This window comes from Didymosphaeria variabile (assembly GCF_027946475.1).
Source record: "Didymosphaeria variabile strain IMI 356815 chromosome Unknown scaffold_4, whole genome shotgun sequence".
NCBI classification, from domain to species: Eukaryota; Fungi; Ascomycota; class Dothideomycetes; order Pleosporales; family Didymosphaeriaceae; genus Didymosphaeria; species Didymosphaeria variabile.
This window is the reverse complement of record NW_026611623.1, coordinates 1874149-1893034: the sequence shown is the minus strand read 5'-3', so window position 1 is coordinate 1893034 and position 18886 is coordinate 1874149. Positions and strand designations below refer to the sequence as shown.

General features: G+C 53.1%; 5 protein-coding genes across 5 annotated transcripts; 2 read left to right on the top strand and 3 right to left on the bottom strand.

Annotated features, from left to right (window-relative positions):
• Positions 1-1962: 1962 nt before the first annotated feature.
• On the top strand, positions 1963-3119 carry N0V89_005519 (uncharacterized protein; the record flags this gene model as incomplete). The annotated part of the gene is made up of 2 exons (XM_056214296.1): positions 1963-2634; positions 2709-3119. The coding sequence occupies 2 exons, from the start codon at positions 1963-1965 to the stop codon at positions 3117-3119; spliced, it is 1083 nt and encodes a 360-aa protein (XP_056071563.1).
• Positions 3120-7452: 4333 nt separating this feature from the next.
• N0V89_005518 (uncharacterized protein) lies at positions 7453-9304 on the top strand (the record flags this gene model as incomplete). The annotated part of the gene is made up of 3 exons (XM_056214295.1): positions 7453-7897; positions 7946-8891; positions 8947-9304. 3 exons carry the CDS (start codon positions 7453-7455, stop codon positions 9302-9304), a joined length of 1749 nt encoding a protein of 582 aa, XP_056071562.1.
• Positions 9305-11434: 2130 nt separating this feature from the next.
• Positions 11435-12914, bottom strand: N0V89_005517 (uncharacterized protein; the record flags this gene model as incomplete). Its single annotated transcript, XM_056214294.1, has 3 exons — positions 11435-11616; positions 11671-12766; positions 12837-12914. The coding sequence occupies 3 exons, from the start codon at positions 12912-12914 to the stop codon at positions 11435-11437; spliced, it is 1356 nt and encodes a 451-aa protein (XP_056071561.1).
• Positions 12915-13981: 1067 nt separating this feature from the next.
• N0V89_005516 (uncharacterized protein) lies at positions 13982-15624 on the bottom strand (the record flags this gene model as incomplete). The annotated part of the gene is made up of 4 exons (XM_056214293.1): positions 13982-14836; positions 14898-15031; positions 15078-15355; positions 15422-15624. The coding sequence occupies 4 exons, from the start codon at positions 15622-15624 to the stop codon at positions 13982-13984; spliced, it is 1470 nt and encodes a 489-aa protein (XP_056071560.1).
• Positions 15625-17206: 1582 nt separating this feature from the next.
• Positions 17207-18565, bottom strand: N0V89_005515 (uncharacterized protein; the record flags this gene model as incomplete). Its single annotated transcript, XM_056214292.1, has 1 exon — positions 17207-18565. The coding sequence occupies one exon, from the start codon at positions 18563-18565 to the stop codon at positions 17207-17209; it is 1359 nt and encodes a 452-aa protein (XP_056071559.1).
• Between the last annotated feature and the right edge of the window lie 321 nt (positions 18566-18886).

The window sequence follows — 18886 nt, the reverse complement described above, 5'->3', positions numbered from 1 at the left end:
TCAATTTGTACGGATATATATTCATCAAGACGAAAGACTAGCCTCGAATACTGCTGAATTCGCTCAACTTGTCTAGAATCGGGAAGTTGCATGTTCCACAGGTGTTCCCTTGTCGAGCGCAGAAGTTGATTTGCGCATCCTCAAATCGGAAGTTTTTTATAATATCGAAAAAGGTACACTTCCCTGATATCTCAATATCGCAGAAGATCGATGCCAGACTGGGCGTAGGGTTGCCCTCCCAGCGGCTGATAGCTTGGACAGCCCTCCAGGAAACCTTGGTCTTGATTGGGCTTGCAACAAAGTATCAAGAATGGGTAAGATCCACGTGGTGAGGGTGGCTGGGATTACCCGGCCACAGGTAGTAACCAGCTCCACATACGGCTACGCAGCCATGATACGTGATTCGAGTCTGTGGCTCGAGAGGTGTTAACCGGACAGAGCCACTGCAGTGATATCGCTCGATCAAGGCATTTTTGGCAGGTATTGGGGTCTACATTCTGTAAAGTTAGGCCGCTGCATGACGCCGTATATGATAAACCTGTGACAAAACTGTCGCAGTAGGGTAGGAGGGACAAGTTGTCATTCGTGTAGATACGAAACTTACCTAGCTGAGATAAACTTTGGACATTGGGCTGCCATACATATCTCATTTGCTTGTTCCTGTGCAACACACCATCGACTTGGGCGCATCCAGCCAGCGCATCAAGGGACAAGCCTGCATTGATCGTATAGTCCAGTCCAGCTTTCGTCGGATGATAGTCCTTAGCATGGCGGCTGCATCATCGCCACCGACCCAGACAATAATCCGAAGCGAAGCGGTGGTCAACGAACAGGTAACAAGCCCATCAGAGCCTTGGGCGGACTTTACATGTCCAATTGAACGTGATTTACGTGGATCAGTGCTTCAGTTAGCGGCCACAGAGTGACAGGTATTCCCCAGTATCAGGAGAAAAAAACTGATCAGAGTTTGCTGGCACTTTGAATGTCGACTCATCCCAGGGTTTAGTTCGCAGATTCCGGTCTCATTCTTGCGAGTTTGGCCGATACGTAGCCAACGCACGCCGGAATCACTGGAAAATAAGAGGGAGTCTCAATAGGACTTTCCGAACATGTCAGTATGGTATTAATGCCAAATTGAGCCCAATCGGTACCCTTAGGCGCTAGTGAGAGGTGTCGTCCGCTCGGTTGAAGAACATGAAGCTGCTATCCACATGGCACTCTGCATATGCTCCGGCAAGCGGTGGGACACGATACTGTCAACGCAAAACGTGGTATCCGCGTTCTGATGTATGTCTGCGCACTTGTCTCGCGGTGGCGGCGGGGTATTAAGTTGTGAACCGTCGCGTCGCGGGTTGACTCTAGGTGCGACCAATCGGCGTTCGGACGGGGCACTAGTGCTATCACGTGCTGAGAAATTGAAGGAAGCGCTTCACGTTTGATCTCCATTACGTTCATCTCCAGACCCACATCACTCCATGTTGCTCATCTCGCCAAGCAACATTTGCACCTGGCGATCCCTAAAGAACGCAAGCCTAGACGTGTGGCGTTCGCGAGAGCGTTGGAAATGGCGCTTTCGTCCTGCGGAACCACGCCCGCAAGATTGACTCCCGTGATATGCGCTCCACCTTGAGCCCGTAAATTTCCACTTGAGGTTGTTTTGCTGATTTGAAAGCTGTCCCAGGATCACATACATATAGTTTGCGGACGCCGGTTTCCCTTGGATCTTCTAGCCTTACCTTAGGTCTCTCACGCTCATTCTCTCTTTTCGCAAGCCGCTGTGCTGTGCTTTCTTTTCGCTGTATTTATCCGTGTTCACGTCGAGTCCGTAGACTCGCATCCACTCGTTCACACACTTTGTCTACGCGCTAGTGCGTTTGCTTGAAGCATCAATAGCCTCTGTGTTACCCAAGGAACAATTTACGGGAACAAATCGCGTATTCAAGAACTACATCAGAAATCAAAATGAAGTCTTTCATGGCCATGCTGCCCCTCGCGGGACTCGCTCTTGCGCAGGGACAGTGCGCGCCGGGCATTACTGTCACTGAGACCTCGATCGAAAAAATCACCGTTACCGTCCAGCCCACCTCAAATGCTGCGCCTTCCGCGATCGTTACCCCAAGCACGGAGGAAACGAAGCCGTCGCCAACCCCACAGGTTCCCTACTACCCCATCGGAAACACGACCACTAACGGCCCCTCCGCCTTTCCCACGCACACACCCCATGCTCCGACCACCCTGGCGACGTTCGTCCTCCCTTCGTCGGATCTTGTCTCTTCCTCTACTTCGAGCAAGAAGGTCAAGACCGTCTACGTCGTCCCCTCGCCGGTCGGTGCTTCATCGTCGGCCTCCCAGGCCGCTGCCGCCACGAGCTCCGTAGTGGCGGCGCCCGCTCAATCGTCCCAGGCTGCTGCCGTCTCTGACACTGCCGCTGATGAGAACACCAGCGCTGCTGGCTCGGTCACAGGTACTGCTTCGTTCTACGGTGGAAATCTGGCCGGCGGAGCTTGTTCATTCTCGGGATACACTATCCCTTCCAGCCTCTTTGGGACAGCCTTCGGAGGAAGCTGGGATGCTTCACAGTGCGGTTCCTGTGTTGAGGTCACGAACGAGGCTGGCAAGAGCATTAAGGCTATGGTAAGTACCTTCTTCGTCCGCGCGAGGACAATGCCACTTGCACAAGTCCATAACATTTCTAATTCGCGTTTCAGGTCGTCGACCAGTGCCCCGAATGCGCCGTCAATAAGCTCGACCTCTTCGAGAACGCCTTCACTCAGATCGGCACTAAGTCTGATGGCATCATCCCTATCACTTACTCCATCGTTCCCTGCGGCATCACCTCGCCTATCGTCTTGAAGAACAAGGAAGGTACATCGCCCTACTGGTTCAGCATGCAAGTCATGAACTCCAACGTTGCCGTCTCCAAGCTCGAGGTCTCGACCGACGGCGGCTCCAGCTGGAAGACCACTACGCGCAGCGCTTACAACTTCTGGGAGAACTCCTCTGGATTTGGCACAGATAGTGTGGACGTCAGGGTCACCGGTGTCAATGGAAAGACTGTCACCGTCAAGAGCGTCAGTGTTGCGGCGTCGTCAACAAAGACCGCGAGCGGCAACTTCTAAGCTTCCTTGGATTACAGATGATTTTGGGTTTTGGGTTGAGCTTGCATTCATGACTGCTTCTGATGTTTAAATTCTAGTATATTTACCCTTCTGTTTGTGTTGGCTAAGCCGGCACACTTTTTTCGAGGCCGTTAATGAAGCGCTTAGAGCCCCGAAGCCTCCAATGAAAGTCGTACCTCCATAGTGAGGTCGTTGCGGATTGCAAGATCCTACTTCTTCAATTAAGCCTACCTTATCGTGATAACAATCTAAATACTTCGTCATACCGTTTCTGACGCACAATAGCAGAAAGTAACGAACGACTGGACCTGACTAAGTTCGATGCTTCGGATGCTGTGTAAACTCAAGGGACGGGATCGGCACCTTTTTGTCATGCTCCTTATCTCCCGACTTTCGTAACTAGAGAATAGTGTTCCCTTAAACAGCCACATACCTTACTACATGTCCAGCAGATCATGAGCATATATGGGGTTCTGCAAGTCCGCGAGGAAGTTGTTCGGCGTACCGACACAAATTTTGTAGATGGTCTGTTCCTGTATACTTTAGTTGTTTCGGATCATCGAAGCGCTGCGAGCCGGAGTTACTGACATACTGACCGCTCACGACCATGACTGGACGTTTGACTTCAATACGTTCGTGTTCGCGCAGCAGAGTAAGAGCTTAGGATGGAGTTGACGAAGTGGCGACAGGCTATGTTCGACGCAACCATTGGAAGTTGCAAAACATCAAGTTTTTGCGTTCGTGATTCTAAATTTGGCCGGGTCAGGTTGATCTACGATCGTGGTGTTTCAAGCGAAATACGAGTCATTACGGGTAGAGCGGTATATGGGAGCGTCGCTAGACGAAAGGCTGGGGCGCAGTGAGTGTACTGCGGCAAGTGAGGAACTCTCAGATCGCTTGACTTTTGGTCTGGAAAATCGTTAGGAGAAGTCCATACTTTAACGTGCGAGGAACGGATGGGACTATCGACTGACTATCATATCTCAAGGTTAGCGTACGGTTGACACTACCTTAGGTAGACTGGTGGACATCATCAGCCCTATGTACAGGCCTTCGGTAGCGAGGCACCCAGAAAGCCTTGCACGACTCACGACAACTCTAGAGGGCCCACAGCCGTAGCTACCCGTCGCAAGTTTCTACCCCATCTAGCCCTGTCGGACATCGGGGACGTTCACTGGCCTCGCGACCTGAAACACCACCTCCGACGGCCTATTCCTAACTCTAAATCTATCTCTGGCACGCGGAGCATTCTTCCCGTTGCGCTAGCGCCACCGTGCGCGCAGACAGCAGATTCTTATCTGATTGAGGAAAATATCCAACGTTGTTGACGTGATACATTTTTTTGGGCCGAACGCCGGAATAGGCAAAGATGTGTGAGACTCCCGACTATTACGGGTTAGGTGCGATCCTAACAGGGGCTCAGATCACGGGCGAAGCGGCGCGCTGCTGATGGGAGTGCTTGCTGCAGGTACGCTGGCCTGATCAGTCCCAGGCAAGCAGTAGTTTGCGCTTTGCACTGCTGAGTCGCGTGAGCATCTTCTGCATGGTACCTAGATCACGAAGAGCGAGTCGTGTTTTTGCAGTGCCAAGTACACCATGGCATGCTTGTGTCGACTTGTGGAGGCTTTGTGCAGCAAGGGAGCGAGGCTGGGGCCGTTCCTGAAGGTTCACCTGAAATGCTGTTCTGTTGACTGCGAGGTGCGAATTGCGAACTACAAGGATGCGAGGAGGTCTGCTAAACTTGGCCCCATTACGATCGCAAACCTCCCCAGAAAAGGCAAAGCGGGTATTGGGCCTGCCCCCGATCGTCACTTGGGTTGGAAACGTACATAGAGGTGTATGTGAACCGTAATACCTCACAGACTTACAGATGGTTTGTCGAATGAAATCGCTGGCGTCCTGGATTTATGGCTAAAGGTGGGGGCTGTGCCGCATGCGGCCAATTGTAAGCTTGTCGACACGAGAAACCACATTGACCGCATTGGGAACGATAGGAGAAGGCTTTGGGGTCGAAGCCAGATCGGGGGCTGTGCAAGGTAATAGCAATAGAATGTAGCAATGGAGACGTTCGCGGACTACAGTGAACGGGAGATACGGAGCAGGAGGTTCGTATGCTGCTGCTTTTAGAGCAAGACGATAGCTTGTTGGGGTCGACAACGATGTTGTACAGCGCCCAAATATGGCATGCATGGTCATCTGTTATTTTCCTACCCCACGTTGCTTGCGGCCTTCGGAAATGTCCGGTCGGAGGAGTTTGCCCGGCATCACGGACGCTTCTAGTTCGTTGACAACGCTACAAACGCTCTCACATGGAGTGGTTGCGTGCTTGCGAATAGGGAAGTTTCCTTCAAAGAATGCGAGTTTGTGAGACGGTCGAGGCCTATTGAAGCGAAGCCGTTCGTACAACAAGCCTTGCGTTTGGAACGGTGTGTAGACTGCGCACTGCGCATACGAGGTCCCTGCAGGGTGCAGGAGCGCCTGATTGTTCATTTCATTGGTGTATGTTTCCCAATTCACCTCACCGTTGGGGCTACATGACCCCTTGGGGACCGGAGCAAAACGGCCCTCACTCATCACTTCGTGGAAGTGTCTCCTGCACCGCCTTCGTAGACGCTGTAATCTGCGTTATCAGTACAATATCTGTGTGAAAAGAGCTCGCCCCTATTTCCTCGAAGGTCGTCGCTACATGCGTTTACCGGTATTGCCGGCTAGTGACTTGTTACGATGAACAGGCTTCGTTGGGGGCCTCGTAGACAGAACTTTCCTGCGGTGCTCGCCATCGCCGAGTCCAGCAGAGCGGTAGAGTAGGAGGCGTGCGACTTTAAACAATATTGTGGCCAGACTCAAGTGGCAAGTGGTGTTACTAGTCGTATTGCTGATGTGCACATTGGGCAGGAGATATCTCAGGGAAATGAAATCAACAAAGCGGAAATGAGCTCAGATGAGGATTGCGTAAACAGACAATCAAAAGCCAGATGTCTGGCCAAATGTAGTGACGTCTTGCAAGAACTGGTCGGATCACGCGAGAGTGCGGTAGCTGCCTGCTAGATGGTCAGTGTTGAGTGCGTTAAAATGCAGCCAAACTTGGCTACAGCAGGTGCAATGGCGCTATCACTGCAATGTAGCAGGTGTTACTAGTGAGTAGAGGACTGCGAGAGTGCATACGACTGTTCGTCCCCGACGGTTGTCTGCCTGTCTGTTGCTGCTCTGGAACGTCCGAATGGGCGTCCAACGCCGCTCGTGGAATTCTGGCTACAGCCGCGAACATGCGTGACCGAGGGCGACGTTGCACAGGACAGAGGTCTCAGATGGGACGGAGTCGACGGACTTCGGGGACGCCTGTTCTGGCCGTACGAGAGGTCCATTAAGCGACACGTGCGAAAGGTGCTCTCCAAGGAGGCCATCCTGGCAAAAGCTTGATCAAGAGCCGCACGCACGTCCAAGGGACCCCATGCAGCGATCGTGCTGGTGCCATGGTGCAGGCGTCGTCGTGAGCATGGGCACTGCCGCACCGGAAAAAGGTCGACACGACGAGTTTCCCCTTGTGGGCCGACGGCGACTGCGCCCCCACCCGCTCCCTACGACTTGGCGCGTCGACCCATGCGCCTGCTCCCTAACACGTCCTCACGCTCTCGCTAGCACTGTACAATCCCGGCACCGCACCGCTGACGTGCGCCAGCACTCGACTCCTCTAGCGATGCGAAAGCTCCCTGTTTTGTGTATGCGCAGTCATCCTTCATCGTCGCGAGCGCTCGTGGCTGGCGTCGTGTGTGGAAGCGCCCACGGAAGCTCCTCCCGCCCAGCAACAGTCATGTATTGGCGCATCTAGCGGCCATGATGTAGCAATGCCTCCTTCCGCTCGCGGGTCGTGGACGGACCAGCAGCAGATTAAGCTCATGGCCCACTTGCAGCGACGGTCGAGGTCGGTGCTGGGCCTGGGGTATCCTCCTCGGGGACTTGGCCGGCTAGGAGCGCCGTCAGAATCAGCCTTCCTTTGGCGGGCAGCCTCAGCGTATATACGCTCCCCTCTCACGCGTTTCATCTTTCTCGGTACACAGAGCCTCTTCACTCCTTTCTATTCCTGTCGGCGACCGGGGTGCTACTAGCTACTGTTCTCCACATTCTGAGCACAGCTTCAACTGTACACTACCGACATCCGACTTCACCACGCTATACAAGCCCGATACGGGTATCGGCCTGCACTTTACAGACCCTCAAACATACCATAAGTTCTCTCAGTCCGCTACTTCACAGTCCCTACAGCAATCTCCGGATCTACGGACAACAGCACCGGGCAGCTCTACTCGACTCCATTTAGCATCACAACACAACAATGGACGCAGACAGACGACTCGTGAAGGCTCTGGAGGCCGCCAACGATGCCCTCCAACACCTTTCCATGTCACCGGACTTCGGATGCCTGGACTGCACACACATCGACCGTCTTCTTGCTAGGGTAGTCGACCTGCCAACAGAGGGAAACCAGAGGAACAGCAGGCGCAACCTCTTGGTTATACGGCAATGGATGATCACAGAAGGGCCGGGTGTGGTACTGCTGGAGGTGCTTGGACAGCTGTACTGGCGGTTGGGGGAACTCAACGCGAAGCAGTTTGAGAAGTTCAAGACCACACTACAGGCACAGCAGCCCTACCTAGCGCTCATCCAGGACACTGCCGCTGTCACACTTGTCATCCAGCGGATCCGACACATTCAAAGGTCCAAGGCAGATGCCTGCCAGGACTTTCTGTGCGAGCTCTCCGACTTGACGGGTGCAAAGGGTAAGCATACACCATCGGAGCTCAAGGATTAATGTTGATTGGGTCTAGTTGATTCACCAATGGCAGACATGGATGTCACGCGAGGAAGGTCGAGCAGCCCATTCTCGCCTGGACACTCTGCACACCACTCGGTTCATTCTTTCGATAGCTCGGCTTCTCAAGAAGAGGCATACACAAGCTTGGTCAAGTATGTGCCTGACAGCAGCCTTTTTGGTGGAGACATCGAACAGCTTCTGTTCGATTTCTTCATCAACGGTATCTGCCCCGGCCGCACTACTGCGACCCAGACCAACACCTACCTTTCACTTCTCCAGACCGCCAACGCTTGCGAGAGCACCAAGTATGCTCTCTTGAGCCTCAGCGCTTCTTACATCCGCGAATACCTTCACTCAGATAAGGAGCGCTACCACCAGGCTGAACTTTACTACTCTGGCCAGGCTTTCCAGGCCCTGGGCCAGCAGATCAGCAATGGGGACAATTACGACGCCGCTCTCGCCACAGCCATGCTGCTTATGCATCACGGCGCAATCAACGACTCGGACGAGACGAGTCTGTGCTGGTCCGTCCACGCCAACATCTTCGACATCATTCCATCAGAGTTCATCGACCACGCATCAGAGCCAGCTCTCTACATGCGCACTCAGCTCGTGCTTGCACGTACTGGTCAACCCGCGTACACGCTTGAAAACGCCCCCTTGCCTCAGTCTCTGGAGGCCAACAACTGGCTAGACGGCATGCAGAATGGGGATGCGCAAAAGATCAGCAGCATTTCGGGCATGTCCCCTCAACTTGTCTTCTTCATCTCTTCCATCAACTCGCTAGCGACCGAGAACGGACCGAACAAGCACATGTACGCGCAAGTGCTGGAGACACAGCTGCAGAACCTCAGGCAGTGGACCCCGGAACCTCAAGGCGATGGACGCGACATCATCCTCGCTACTGCAGAGACTTCCAGGCTCGCCGCACTTATCTACTTGAGGTGTCGTCTGTATGGGTAAGTTGATGTTCCGTCACATTGCGTCCCACACATATTCTGACAATAGTGACAGTCTGACTCGCTTCAACCCCATGATCATGGAGCTCAACGATGCGCTGACCCAAGTCATCCTCTCCCTTCCTGTCAAGGGACATCTCTACACTGCGATCTACCCTGTTTGGCCTGTCTTCATCGCCGCCGTCACTGCCAACTCCGACAAGCGCGACTGCCTCTACCAGCGCGTCGTGCCAATTCGCGAGGGTGACAAGAATACTCTACCTGCCGTCCTCAAGCGTGTCTCAGGCATGCGGATCTGGCTTGCGAAGCAGGACCCGGCCTCGCTGCTTCGTGATGGCTGGTGGGACGAGATGCTGCTCCCCAGCAGCAGCACCACTGCAGTGTCAGCCAACCGCCTCTTGTGCCTCGGCTAAACTTCCTTCACCTTCACCTTTGAACTTTTCCTTCGATTCGCTGTTTATATTTTGACAAATTTTGTCTCCTTCTGTTTATACCCCACAACTGCATTGAGCGTTGTTTTTATCACGATTGCATATGTGCTTCGGCACCGGCGTTGGTGGCTTTCTCCGCATTTTCATGGCTGTTGCATATCAAGCGTTTTCCAAAATTTCTTTTCGCTTTTAAATCGATGAGGCTGTCATGGCCAGGACTTAATGACGACTGGGAAAAGGCTCTCATTTTATGCTGTAGATATTCTTCTGCCTATATTATTGTTCATACTTTCCACATCTTGAACTCAATCACCACGGATTTTCAAGCTTGCCATCGGGGATTATCGAGCTTACACAGTACGATCGCGATCGGCGAACTGCTGTTCAATCGGCCCAAGATCAACATCACGTCCGATCTAAAAAGCCTTCTCCGGGTCCGTCTCTTCACTGACGGTACATACGCGACAGTCACGCTCACGTATTAATCATCCACAGCGCGCATCAGTAGCCTTACACATACCGCATACTCTCAGCTATCCTATCGCCAAAACTGAAAGAGATAACCGCCATTACGTAGTCAGCACTTGTGTACACGTGACACACTCCAAGAAAAGCGGAGCCAGCCCTAAAATACATTTTGGCGAGCAGACAGGAGAAGCTAGCGCATGCAGGATCCCCGACGCGAGCAGGGAGTATCGAATTTCGGTCTTACTGCTTCGGGTGAAGGGTAAGGCTGACAGCTCTTAGCGTAGGTCTAGGAAAACAAGGAATATGACGGTGCGTTGGTGGGCGAAGGTAGGGAGGATTCGGAGCAGTTCACGAAAAATGATGAGGTTGTGAGGTGGTTGAGTCGTGGTCGTGCTTGAACTAGGTATGTGAAGAGCTTCGTCGAAGCAACGGTAGCTGCGCAGGGCGATAGGTAAGCAGTTCAACGCATCGGGGAGTGTCTGAGCCCCGTCCTTCCTTGATTCGTGCAAAGGGCTCTTCAGGAATCCAGATCCGGACGGGGGCGTTCATGCGGATTCAATAAGGCGAAGTCAGCATCAGCTTCAGACGCATCACCACCCTAGAAATCGTGATGCGGCGTAACACCTCGAAAAGGGGAGCAGCGGCACTGCGACCGTGGTGACTTGACGTTTCTCTGAGGAATCAAGAACGGTGCCGCACGCGTTCCTGACCTGCTGTGTGAAATGACGCGGCATCAAATACTCGCATTGGAGCTTTCGAGCTCCGGGATGCTGGTCGAGGTCTCGTCATGGCAATGAAAGCATCATCCAAAGTGTTGGGCCGCTTCCCAACGCTTGGGACGACACCTCTCAGAGAGCTCGCGGGAGGCAACGTACCAAAGACGAAGCTGATTGCGGGACAATCGTTTAAGCGGACCGTTCAAGGCACTGTGAAAAGCCTCCGGTCAGTTCTTAGCATGGTTGTAGGGACGGACTGTCGGTGGGACGTGCTGTTACAGCTTCAAATCAATCTCAAGTCCTGTTCCTGTATGCCTAGGGCCTTGCAAAGGTCATAGCCCTTGTCGTCTTCGAGCCTTCCTTCGAATAAAGCAATCTCCCGAAATTAGCTTCTAGGCCGATCTGTAAGGCTTCAACACAAACAGGCCTCGATCACCCAGTAGGTAACAAATCTTCGCGGACGAACAGCATGGAGATGTGATGTGTAATGGCCAAACAACCTCGTCCTGTCACAGCAGGCATCGTAATTGCCGGATCATGTATGCGTACGGCAATGTCCGCTCGTTGCCCATCCAGCTACACGGACAGTTATGCAACCTAATTGCAGACTGGAATCGGAGGTGGGAACAAGCTTTCGATCGTGAATTTTATCCTCGAGTACCGGCTTGTACTACCTTCCATATCGATAGAGAACTGACCGAATACCCTTCTATCTTCAGTATCCCTTTCTGTTCTCCAAGACTACGCGATCCTTCTCGATTGTGTTCTCTTTGCAATGGGCCACGCCTCTGAGCGGCCAGGTGAACACCGAACGCCCTTACTCTGGGAGCCCTATTCCAGGACTGCACTGGAAAAAACAACCAGGTGCATCGCAATATCAAATCATTCCAATTTTTACAGCGAACTATAAATCCATCCGTCTCACAGCTTACGTTGCTTTCGCCTTGCCCTTTCGTACAATTTCCGTCCCTGGTGGTACCTTCAGTCCACCGAAAACCAGCGCACACACTGCAATCATTCCGGCGGCACCTGCCGCATAAGCAGTCTCCCGCCCGGCCCACCAGTACAGCGAGCAGAAGATCAGCGGTCCAAGGGAGCGACCGATTTGACCTGAGGATATATTAGCAACCAGATGCAAGCAACACTCTGAGCAAATGCACGTACCGAAACTCCGATGATTTCCAAGCTTTCCACCTCTTTCGCCTGCGCTCGCTTCGAAACTGCTCAAACTGTTTAAGCCCGTGACCACAGTTGCACTGGTGACGGCCAGCAGCGCCGCAGCTGCATATAGACCCTTTTGACTCTCTACACGACCGAGGAGGAAAAAGGCAACTGTGCAGCTGACAACGCCCATTTTCACGACCTTGAGTGGGTGGGTGCGTCGTACGACCGAGCCTTGCAGCAGCGATGCAATGAGTCCTATAAAGCCGAGGAGTCGGCCTGTGTCCTTGGATCCGTAGGAGAAGAGATCGTACGTCATGAACGGGAGGGAGAATTCCATGCCGGAGAAGAAGAGGATGAAGAAGAAGTGCGTCGCATTGAGGAGGGTGTGCGAGTTCGTGCGCACGCGCGGCTTTTCCTCGCTCTCCTCCTTCACCACTTTCCCGTTCGTCTGTTTCTTCTCTACTCCGCTGGACGTTGGCAAGGTCTCCGGAAGACAAAAGTACAGGTACGCTGTCTCCGTTACAATGAGGAAAAGCGAAAACCCTGCCGCAGTCGCAAACGGGTTGTCCTTCACGCTCTGGATGGTCGACAGCCACGCTCCTAGCGTAGGGCCAAACGTAAATGCGATGCTAAAGCACGCGCCGACCAGCGCCATCGTGGCCCCGCGCTGGCTCTCGTCACTGATATCCGTCGCAATCGCCATTGCCAACTGTACGTTTCCCTCGCTCAGTCCTCCCACCACCCTGCTTGCCAAAAATGTGCGGAAATCGGTCGCTGCGACCCACAGCGCTACGCTGAGCACGTTGCCCGTCATAGACCATAGCAGCGCGGTACGGCGCCCGTAGCGGTCGGAGAGTGTGCCAATTATGGGCGAAGCGATGGCTTGGAGGAAGGAGAAAAGCGAGCCGAGGGCACCACCAAGGAGGACGATGTCGTAGCGGTCGTTGATGGGTTTGGCGAACGAGTTCTTGTACGCGTTTAGGCCGGCGAGGATGCGCGCGAGAAGGGTGGGCTCGGCGTGGTTCTGCGCGGATTCATGGTCGCGGTAGAATTCGAGGAGCTTAGGGAAGAGCGGAAGAATGAATGTGAAGGATATCTGTGGCACACGACTGTGAGTTTCTGTCTGTGTACACTGGACGGTGGTGCAAACGATGCGAGTGACGTACCAGGTCCAGGAGCAGCGAGATGAAGAGCACTCGCAGCACCTTCTTGCGCAGCGTTGGGGGAACAGGCGTGGAAGACATGTTGTCTACAAGTCAAACCCAAATGCAAATCCAGTGAAGAATCTTGCAACGAGCAGCCCGCGCAATGTACACCGCGGAAGCGGAAGCTCAGCTCGTAAACTCAGAGGTAACACGTATGCAACCGGAAGCACGCGGTATGTTGATTCGAAAGAGGAAACAGAAGGCTCAGCTCAGCTGGCCGGCAGCCATCGACTACAAATATAAATACAAATATGGTGCTCGTCACGATAGCTCGGTTGACCGAGATGAGCTAGATATTATATAACGTGCATCGGCCATTCGACGATGAAACAGACGAATTGCACGTCTCCTGAGCGCCCCACGATGCCAAATGGCGCGTCGCTAGCGTGGCAGCGACAACATGAAACAAACCTGAGGCTCGCACAATGTTAGCCTTGGGCTTCTTGTTTCGAAACAGCAGAGAGGATTCGTCCTTTCGGATGGCGGCTTTCCTCTGCTGCCGGCTTGTTTGGTGATGAACGAGGAGCGTGTTTGGTGGGGCGCGAGCCGAGGCACGGTGCGCCGTCGCTGACAACCTTCCCGCGATCATCACGGAACATACAATAGCCGTGCTTCTAGTGGGCAACGAAGCTCTTGCTTCTGAGCTCAGATCGGCACTCCGATATCTCGCATGGCTGCATTGGGACTGTGACTGTCATGGCGAATATCGAAGCAGACCGGAACAAGGCCATACCGGCCTGAGAGGCGTTTTTCGAACGGTACGATTATAGCTACCAAAGGGCCAGAGCATCACAGAATTGAGGATCCCGTGGGATGAGGAATTCGAAAGAGACTGGCCGGGGAAGAAGACGAAGGAACCGTTGATATCAGTCGATTAGGCTTGATCGACTTGTGTATATTCAGGGCGCCATCACGACCGTGCTTGAGAAGGGCGTCTTCTTGATCCGACAAGGTACAAGAGATGTTGAAGGCGGATGTATTCTAGGTACTGCACGAGCGTATACTAGAGTGAATGGCTTCCAAAAGCCTAGAGTTCAGATGCTCGACTGGTCGATGGCTAGTGGCAGTCGCGAAGATCGCGCCCCCAATGTCTTCCAGCATACACATCAACGCCCATACGCATCCCTCCTAAAAGCATCCCATTCCGTCTGCAGATCACCAACCTGGGGTAAGCCTGCCATTCTACCACCGTAAAATTCCACATCGCCAAAACCCGGCACCTTCCTCAGCACTCCCGTCAAGTCGCCAGAAGCACCCTCGATGAACCTAAATTCGCCTGTACAGCCCGATCCGAACCTCAGCTCGCCGGTGTCGTTGTTGCGCATGCGCCATCCAACCGTGAAAGGCTGGTACAACGTCGTGGGAGTCGGCCCTGGATCCATCTTGATCGTGAAGCTAAGAGCGCCAGTACTGATGGTTGACCACCAGATATCGCGGGCGGCGTCGCGGCGAATGACCATGTAAGCTCGCTCGTTGTTGGCTAAAAGCTCGTAGGTACCACTCACGACGATGGTGTCACCTGGTCCTCGCTCGGTCAGCCAGCTGGAAGTCGGTGCACGACCACCTGCCGACTTCCTCGCTGTTTGCTTCGTTCTAGGTCTGGGAGCCGACACATCTGCCAAATCGCTCTCCTGCTTGATCAAAGACGAGAAGTACGGGGAGCTGGTTGGTTCTGCTTCTGTCCCATAGGAAGACGCGGCCCTCTTGCTCGCTGTCTGCTTAGTCCTGGGTTTGGGAACGGCAACACGTGCTGGTTCACTCTCCCGCTTGATTCGAGATGCCATGGGAGAAGACCTTGCTGCAGTGGGTTCCTGCTTGATACGAGGTGTTTTTGCGCTCGATTTCGTGCCTGTCTGCACTGCCGTGTACATGCCCTGCGAAGGGGTGGGCGACATAGCTGATCGGAGATCAGGGATAGGCGTTGCTCGAGCAACATTTGCCACCTTCTTAGCTGATGGTCTCTTGATAGACGCAGGTAAGTTAGTATTCGAAGCTTCGTTGTGCTGTGTTGGGCGTCTCTACCTTTTTTGGCGTAGGTCCATTGCCTACTGGATCATCGTTGCCACGCTTCCGCTGTCCCTTCTGGCCAATGCTGCTACCTTGCGCAAGATCTGACTGATGGATCATGGGCATACCGGCACTCATCGACACGTTGACTAGGTAAGTCAGCAGCGACGCCAACGTAGTTCCTGTCAGACCTACCATGCACATTGATCCCCTGGCTCAAAGGCAGCATCTGCGTCCCACTTCCGGCAACCTGTGTAGCCTTTGCGGCTTTTGCATTTGGCACTCCACTAGAAGCGGACTTCTTCATCTTCTTATTCTCTCCCTCCCACTCCCTTTTCAACTCGCTCTCAACCTTCGAGATCCAAGCCGGCACCTCCAGCTTGAACTGATTCAGCGCGTTCAGCAACCGCACCTTCGCCACATTCTTGTCCTTCGTCACGGGAAGTCCATAGTGGATGAGTTGCGCCGCATACCTAGGCATCTTAGCCGCATGTTCCAAGGTTCTACCCTTTACCATTGACGGGCCCACATGGACTTACCAGTGCCATACCGGGTCCTTGGCCGGCATCGCTGGCGGAGGCTTGCTGAAGTTGGAGTACAAGTTTGGGGCTTCCGGGCGAAGCAAGGCGGCGAGCTCAGCGGTGCCGGCGCGCGTGTGATGGTTTCCGTTGCCCGGGTCGGCGTAGAGGACGGAGCTATAAAGGAAGTCGCCATGGCGCACAGGAGGTGCGAAGGTAGCCATCGCAAGGTCGAGGTAAGCTTAAATGCGGTGTATTTGACGTTTTGTTTGGGTTTGGGGGATTTGGAAAGAATTGGTGTATGCGCAAATTTGTCCCGTGACTTGGTTGAATAATTAGCGAGCGTGGTGGAATACACCACCTTATGGAAGGCTGATTTACGAGCCTGGAGCTTATACCAGCTCGATTATTGATCAAAGTCTCTTCCTTGACTGTTCTCGGCGTAATTTGGGGACGAATATTGCATCAATGCCGGCACGGATGTCCCAGTTTACCTTTCACTGTACACGGACGTATGCGAACAAGAGTTTGGAAGATGTAGGAGGAAAAAAGTGAAATCGGCGATGTAGAGGTTAACTGCGCAACTCTCAATGCTAGTAAGGAACCCCTTCGCGTACCACGGTTCCGTCTTAGGCATTACCACTCAACAACAACCCAGATCAAATCACAGCTATTCCCACGACCGCTGCCTAACAGCACGTGTTAAAGTGCACGCCTGGCAAAGAAATTCGTACACGGACGACATCGTCCACTTATCTTCTTCCTTCTCCGCTAAACCTCAACGTTGTCAAGAGACCTTGGATATTCCTTCTCGGCAAACACCGTCGCAGGCTCCGGATCTGTCCTTAAATCAACAACGTCCACGTTAACTCTTGTATATCACTTTCCAATGTGCCACTCTTCGGGATGTAACAAATCGGCATCGTACGGTCTAATCTATAATACCGCGCAAGAACTCGTCGACACGCTTCGAGAGTATGTCCTGGCAGGCCGTCATACGAAGATCCATTGTACCGGAGACTAGTCCATTCAAGTAGCCTTAGACGCATTTGAGGTATTGGGAAGGAGGCCCCGACGCAGACGTATCAAACCGCGCACGATCAGTTCGTCACACCTGAGGATCGTGTACAAATGTAAGCTCTCGGCGTGGTCGCCAACATTTCGCCCTTCCTCTGGTATCCCGGCATATTTATGCAGGCTATATACAGCGTCTTACCCAACGAAGTGCTTCAATCCTGCAGCCCAACAGTGACCTCCTCAATCTCGGTATGCTTGTAGCTGGTGGTTCTGCCTGGTCCGTCTGCCCGCTTCCGAATGCGAGGGAGGGCGTTGGAGGCCTGACAACTTGTCAAGTCCCGCTGGGACAAGTTCCGGGCACATTATGGGCCGACCACGCAGTATCTGTCGCGGAGGCATTGCGCATCCTTTTTATCAAGGGCGCAAAGGCAACACGCCTCGATGATGTCGTTGGTCCTATCGAAGTTGGCAAGGTTACCAACATATTTTGGGACGCCAAAGGTGTTGAAGACTTATGTTGCTGGAGAACTGGGATACTCCGCCTAGATAGCAGGCCAACTCATTGTGTGTTTTCTGTGGGTTGGAGTAACGTATCGTATTGCTACGAGGACAGATCCTTGTTTCAAGTATCACTAGGTTTCGATTCTCCTTGCTCCTTCGGGTGGAAAATGAGAGAATAGTATGCTGTTACACTTCAGCAAATATACTTCAAATGCACTAGGAAGACTTACGCGACAAATCCAACGAGTGCGACCGCAGCATTGCATACAAACACGAGGTGCGTCTTTCCTACTTCCGCCAAAGCGGCGAATACGAATCCGAACACCGAGACTTCTCATTGTCAGCTTTCTTGACACCGTGTAATGAAAAGAATGTGGATGTATACTTACTAGTCGACAACCGCGCAATGTTTTCCACGAGCGTAATGCCACTCAAAGCATCCACACGGTCTTTGCTCGGAATCATCTGCAATATACTACCCTTAGATGCAGATCCTGTGCCTGCTGCGAGCGGTAACAAAACCGCTACAATATACATCTGCCACCCTTCCGATACGAAGACGCAGAGGCCGGTTAGAATACCGTCCACGAGCAAGCTGCATCGCGCATAGAGTAAGTCGAATGCAAAAGTCTCCTCCTCATTCTCGCGCTGTGGCGGGTTGAGTGGTTCGGTCTCAGCGTCCATAGGATCCGCAATCTCGACCTCATTTGGTGATGTTCCCGCGGGCTCTGATGCCGCTGTCTCGATCTTGGTTGCTTCGCCATTGGGAGGCTGTAGCCACCTGCGACCGATATTGATGATGCGTGGAAAAGCTAGGTACAGGTACAATCCTCGTAAAGAGGAGTACATGAAGATCAAGTACCCATTGGCCGAAGTGCCAAAGCCAAATGCAGTGGTGGCATACATCTGCAGCAGGGTGTTGAGATATCCGGTCGCAAGTATAGCCAGGAACACGCCTATGCCCAGCATCAGCGCACCATATTGCCTGCTGGTGCGTCCATCTCGCAGCGTCCACTTCTGAGGTGCGAAAATTCCCAGCGGTCCAAAGAAGCGCATAAGTCCTACGGGCTTCTTTCTCGTACCTGTGTTTTTCTTGTCGATAGGTAGTGCTGGCAATGCAAGCGCAACGTATACGCAGCACAGCAGAAAGAGCAAGAGTGTTATGCGGAAGGGTGCTAGGATGCCGAAGGCATCACCAACAACACCTCCGACAAGAAAGCCAACGGCCGCACCTAGCATCATGCAACCTTGGATCTGACCCAGTGCTCCTGTCCGTGCCTCTGGATTGACGACATCCGTGACGAAGGAATTCAGTGCGAGGACGTACCCGTTCGGGCCCCCCACAATAGTGATAATTTGACTCGCCTGCATGATCAAGATACCTCTTGCCCCGCCCGTCATTGCACCCCAATTCTGTATTGCCAATCGCACGGCTGGCCAGAATATTTGGATCAACAACGCAGTTTTGACACCCAGTCTTTTGATGCACCACGCAGCGACCAGTAAATTTGCGACACCGAAAAGTGTCGTCGACATTCCAATAATTGCAACTTCCCGCGCGGTCCGCGATTCAATCTCCCGAAGCGCGCAGCGGTCTTTTGGCGGATGTAAAACATCATGCTCAGAGTAGTATGCATCGCAGGCCATAACCCGGAAAATGTAAAGCATGCTTGTCAAGGTCAGATTACGTGCATAATACCAAGCAAACAGACGAGGTCACTTACGGAACTTGAGTAACGCCAAACGATAGCGATGTCTACCAGCGAAGCCATGTCAGCGCACGTTGTAATGATTTTACACAAACATTGGTTGCTCACCACGAAAGCACATAAAAGCGCCGGGAACGCACCCCGCTTTTTCGCCGCGGCGAGTTCTCGTTCCGCTTCCGCTGAGCGAGGCAATAGCGGCGTTGTCTCTTGAGCCTGTGGCTCATCATTCCTGGATGCCATCTCTTCCTCCGCCAGACCA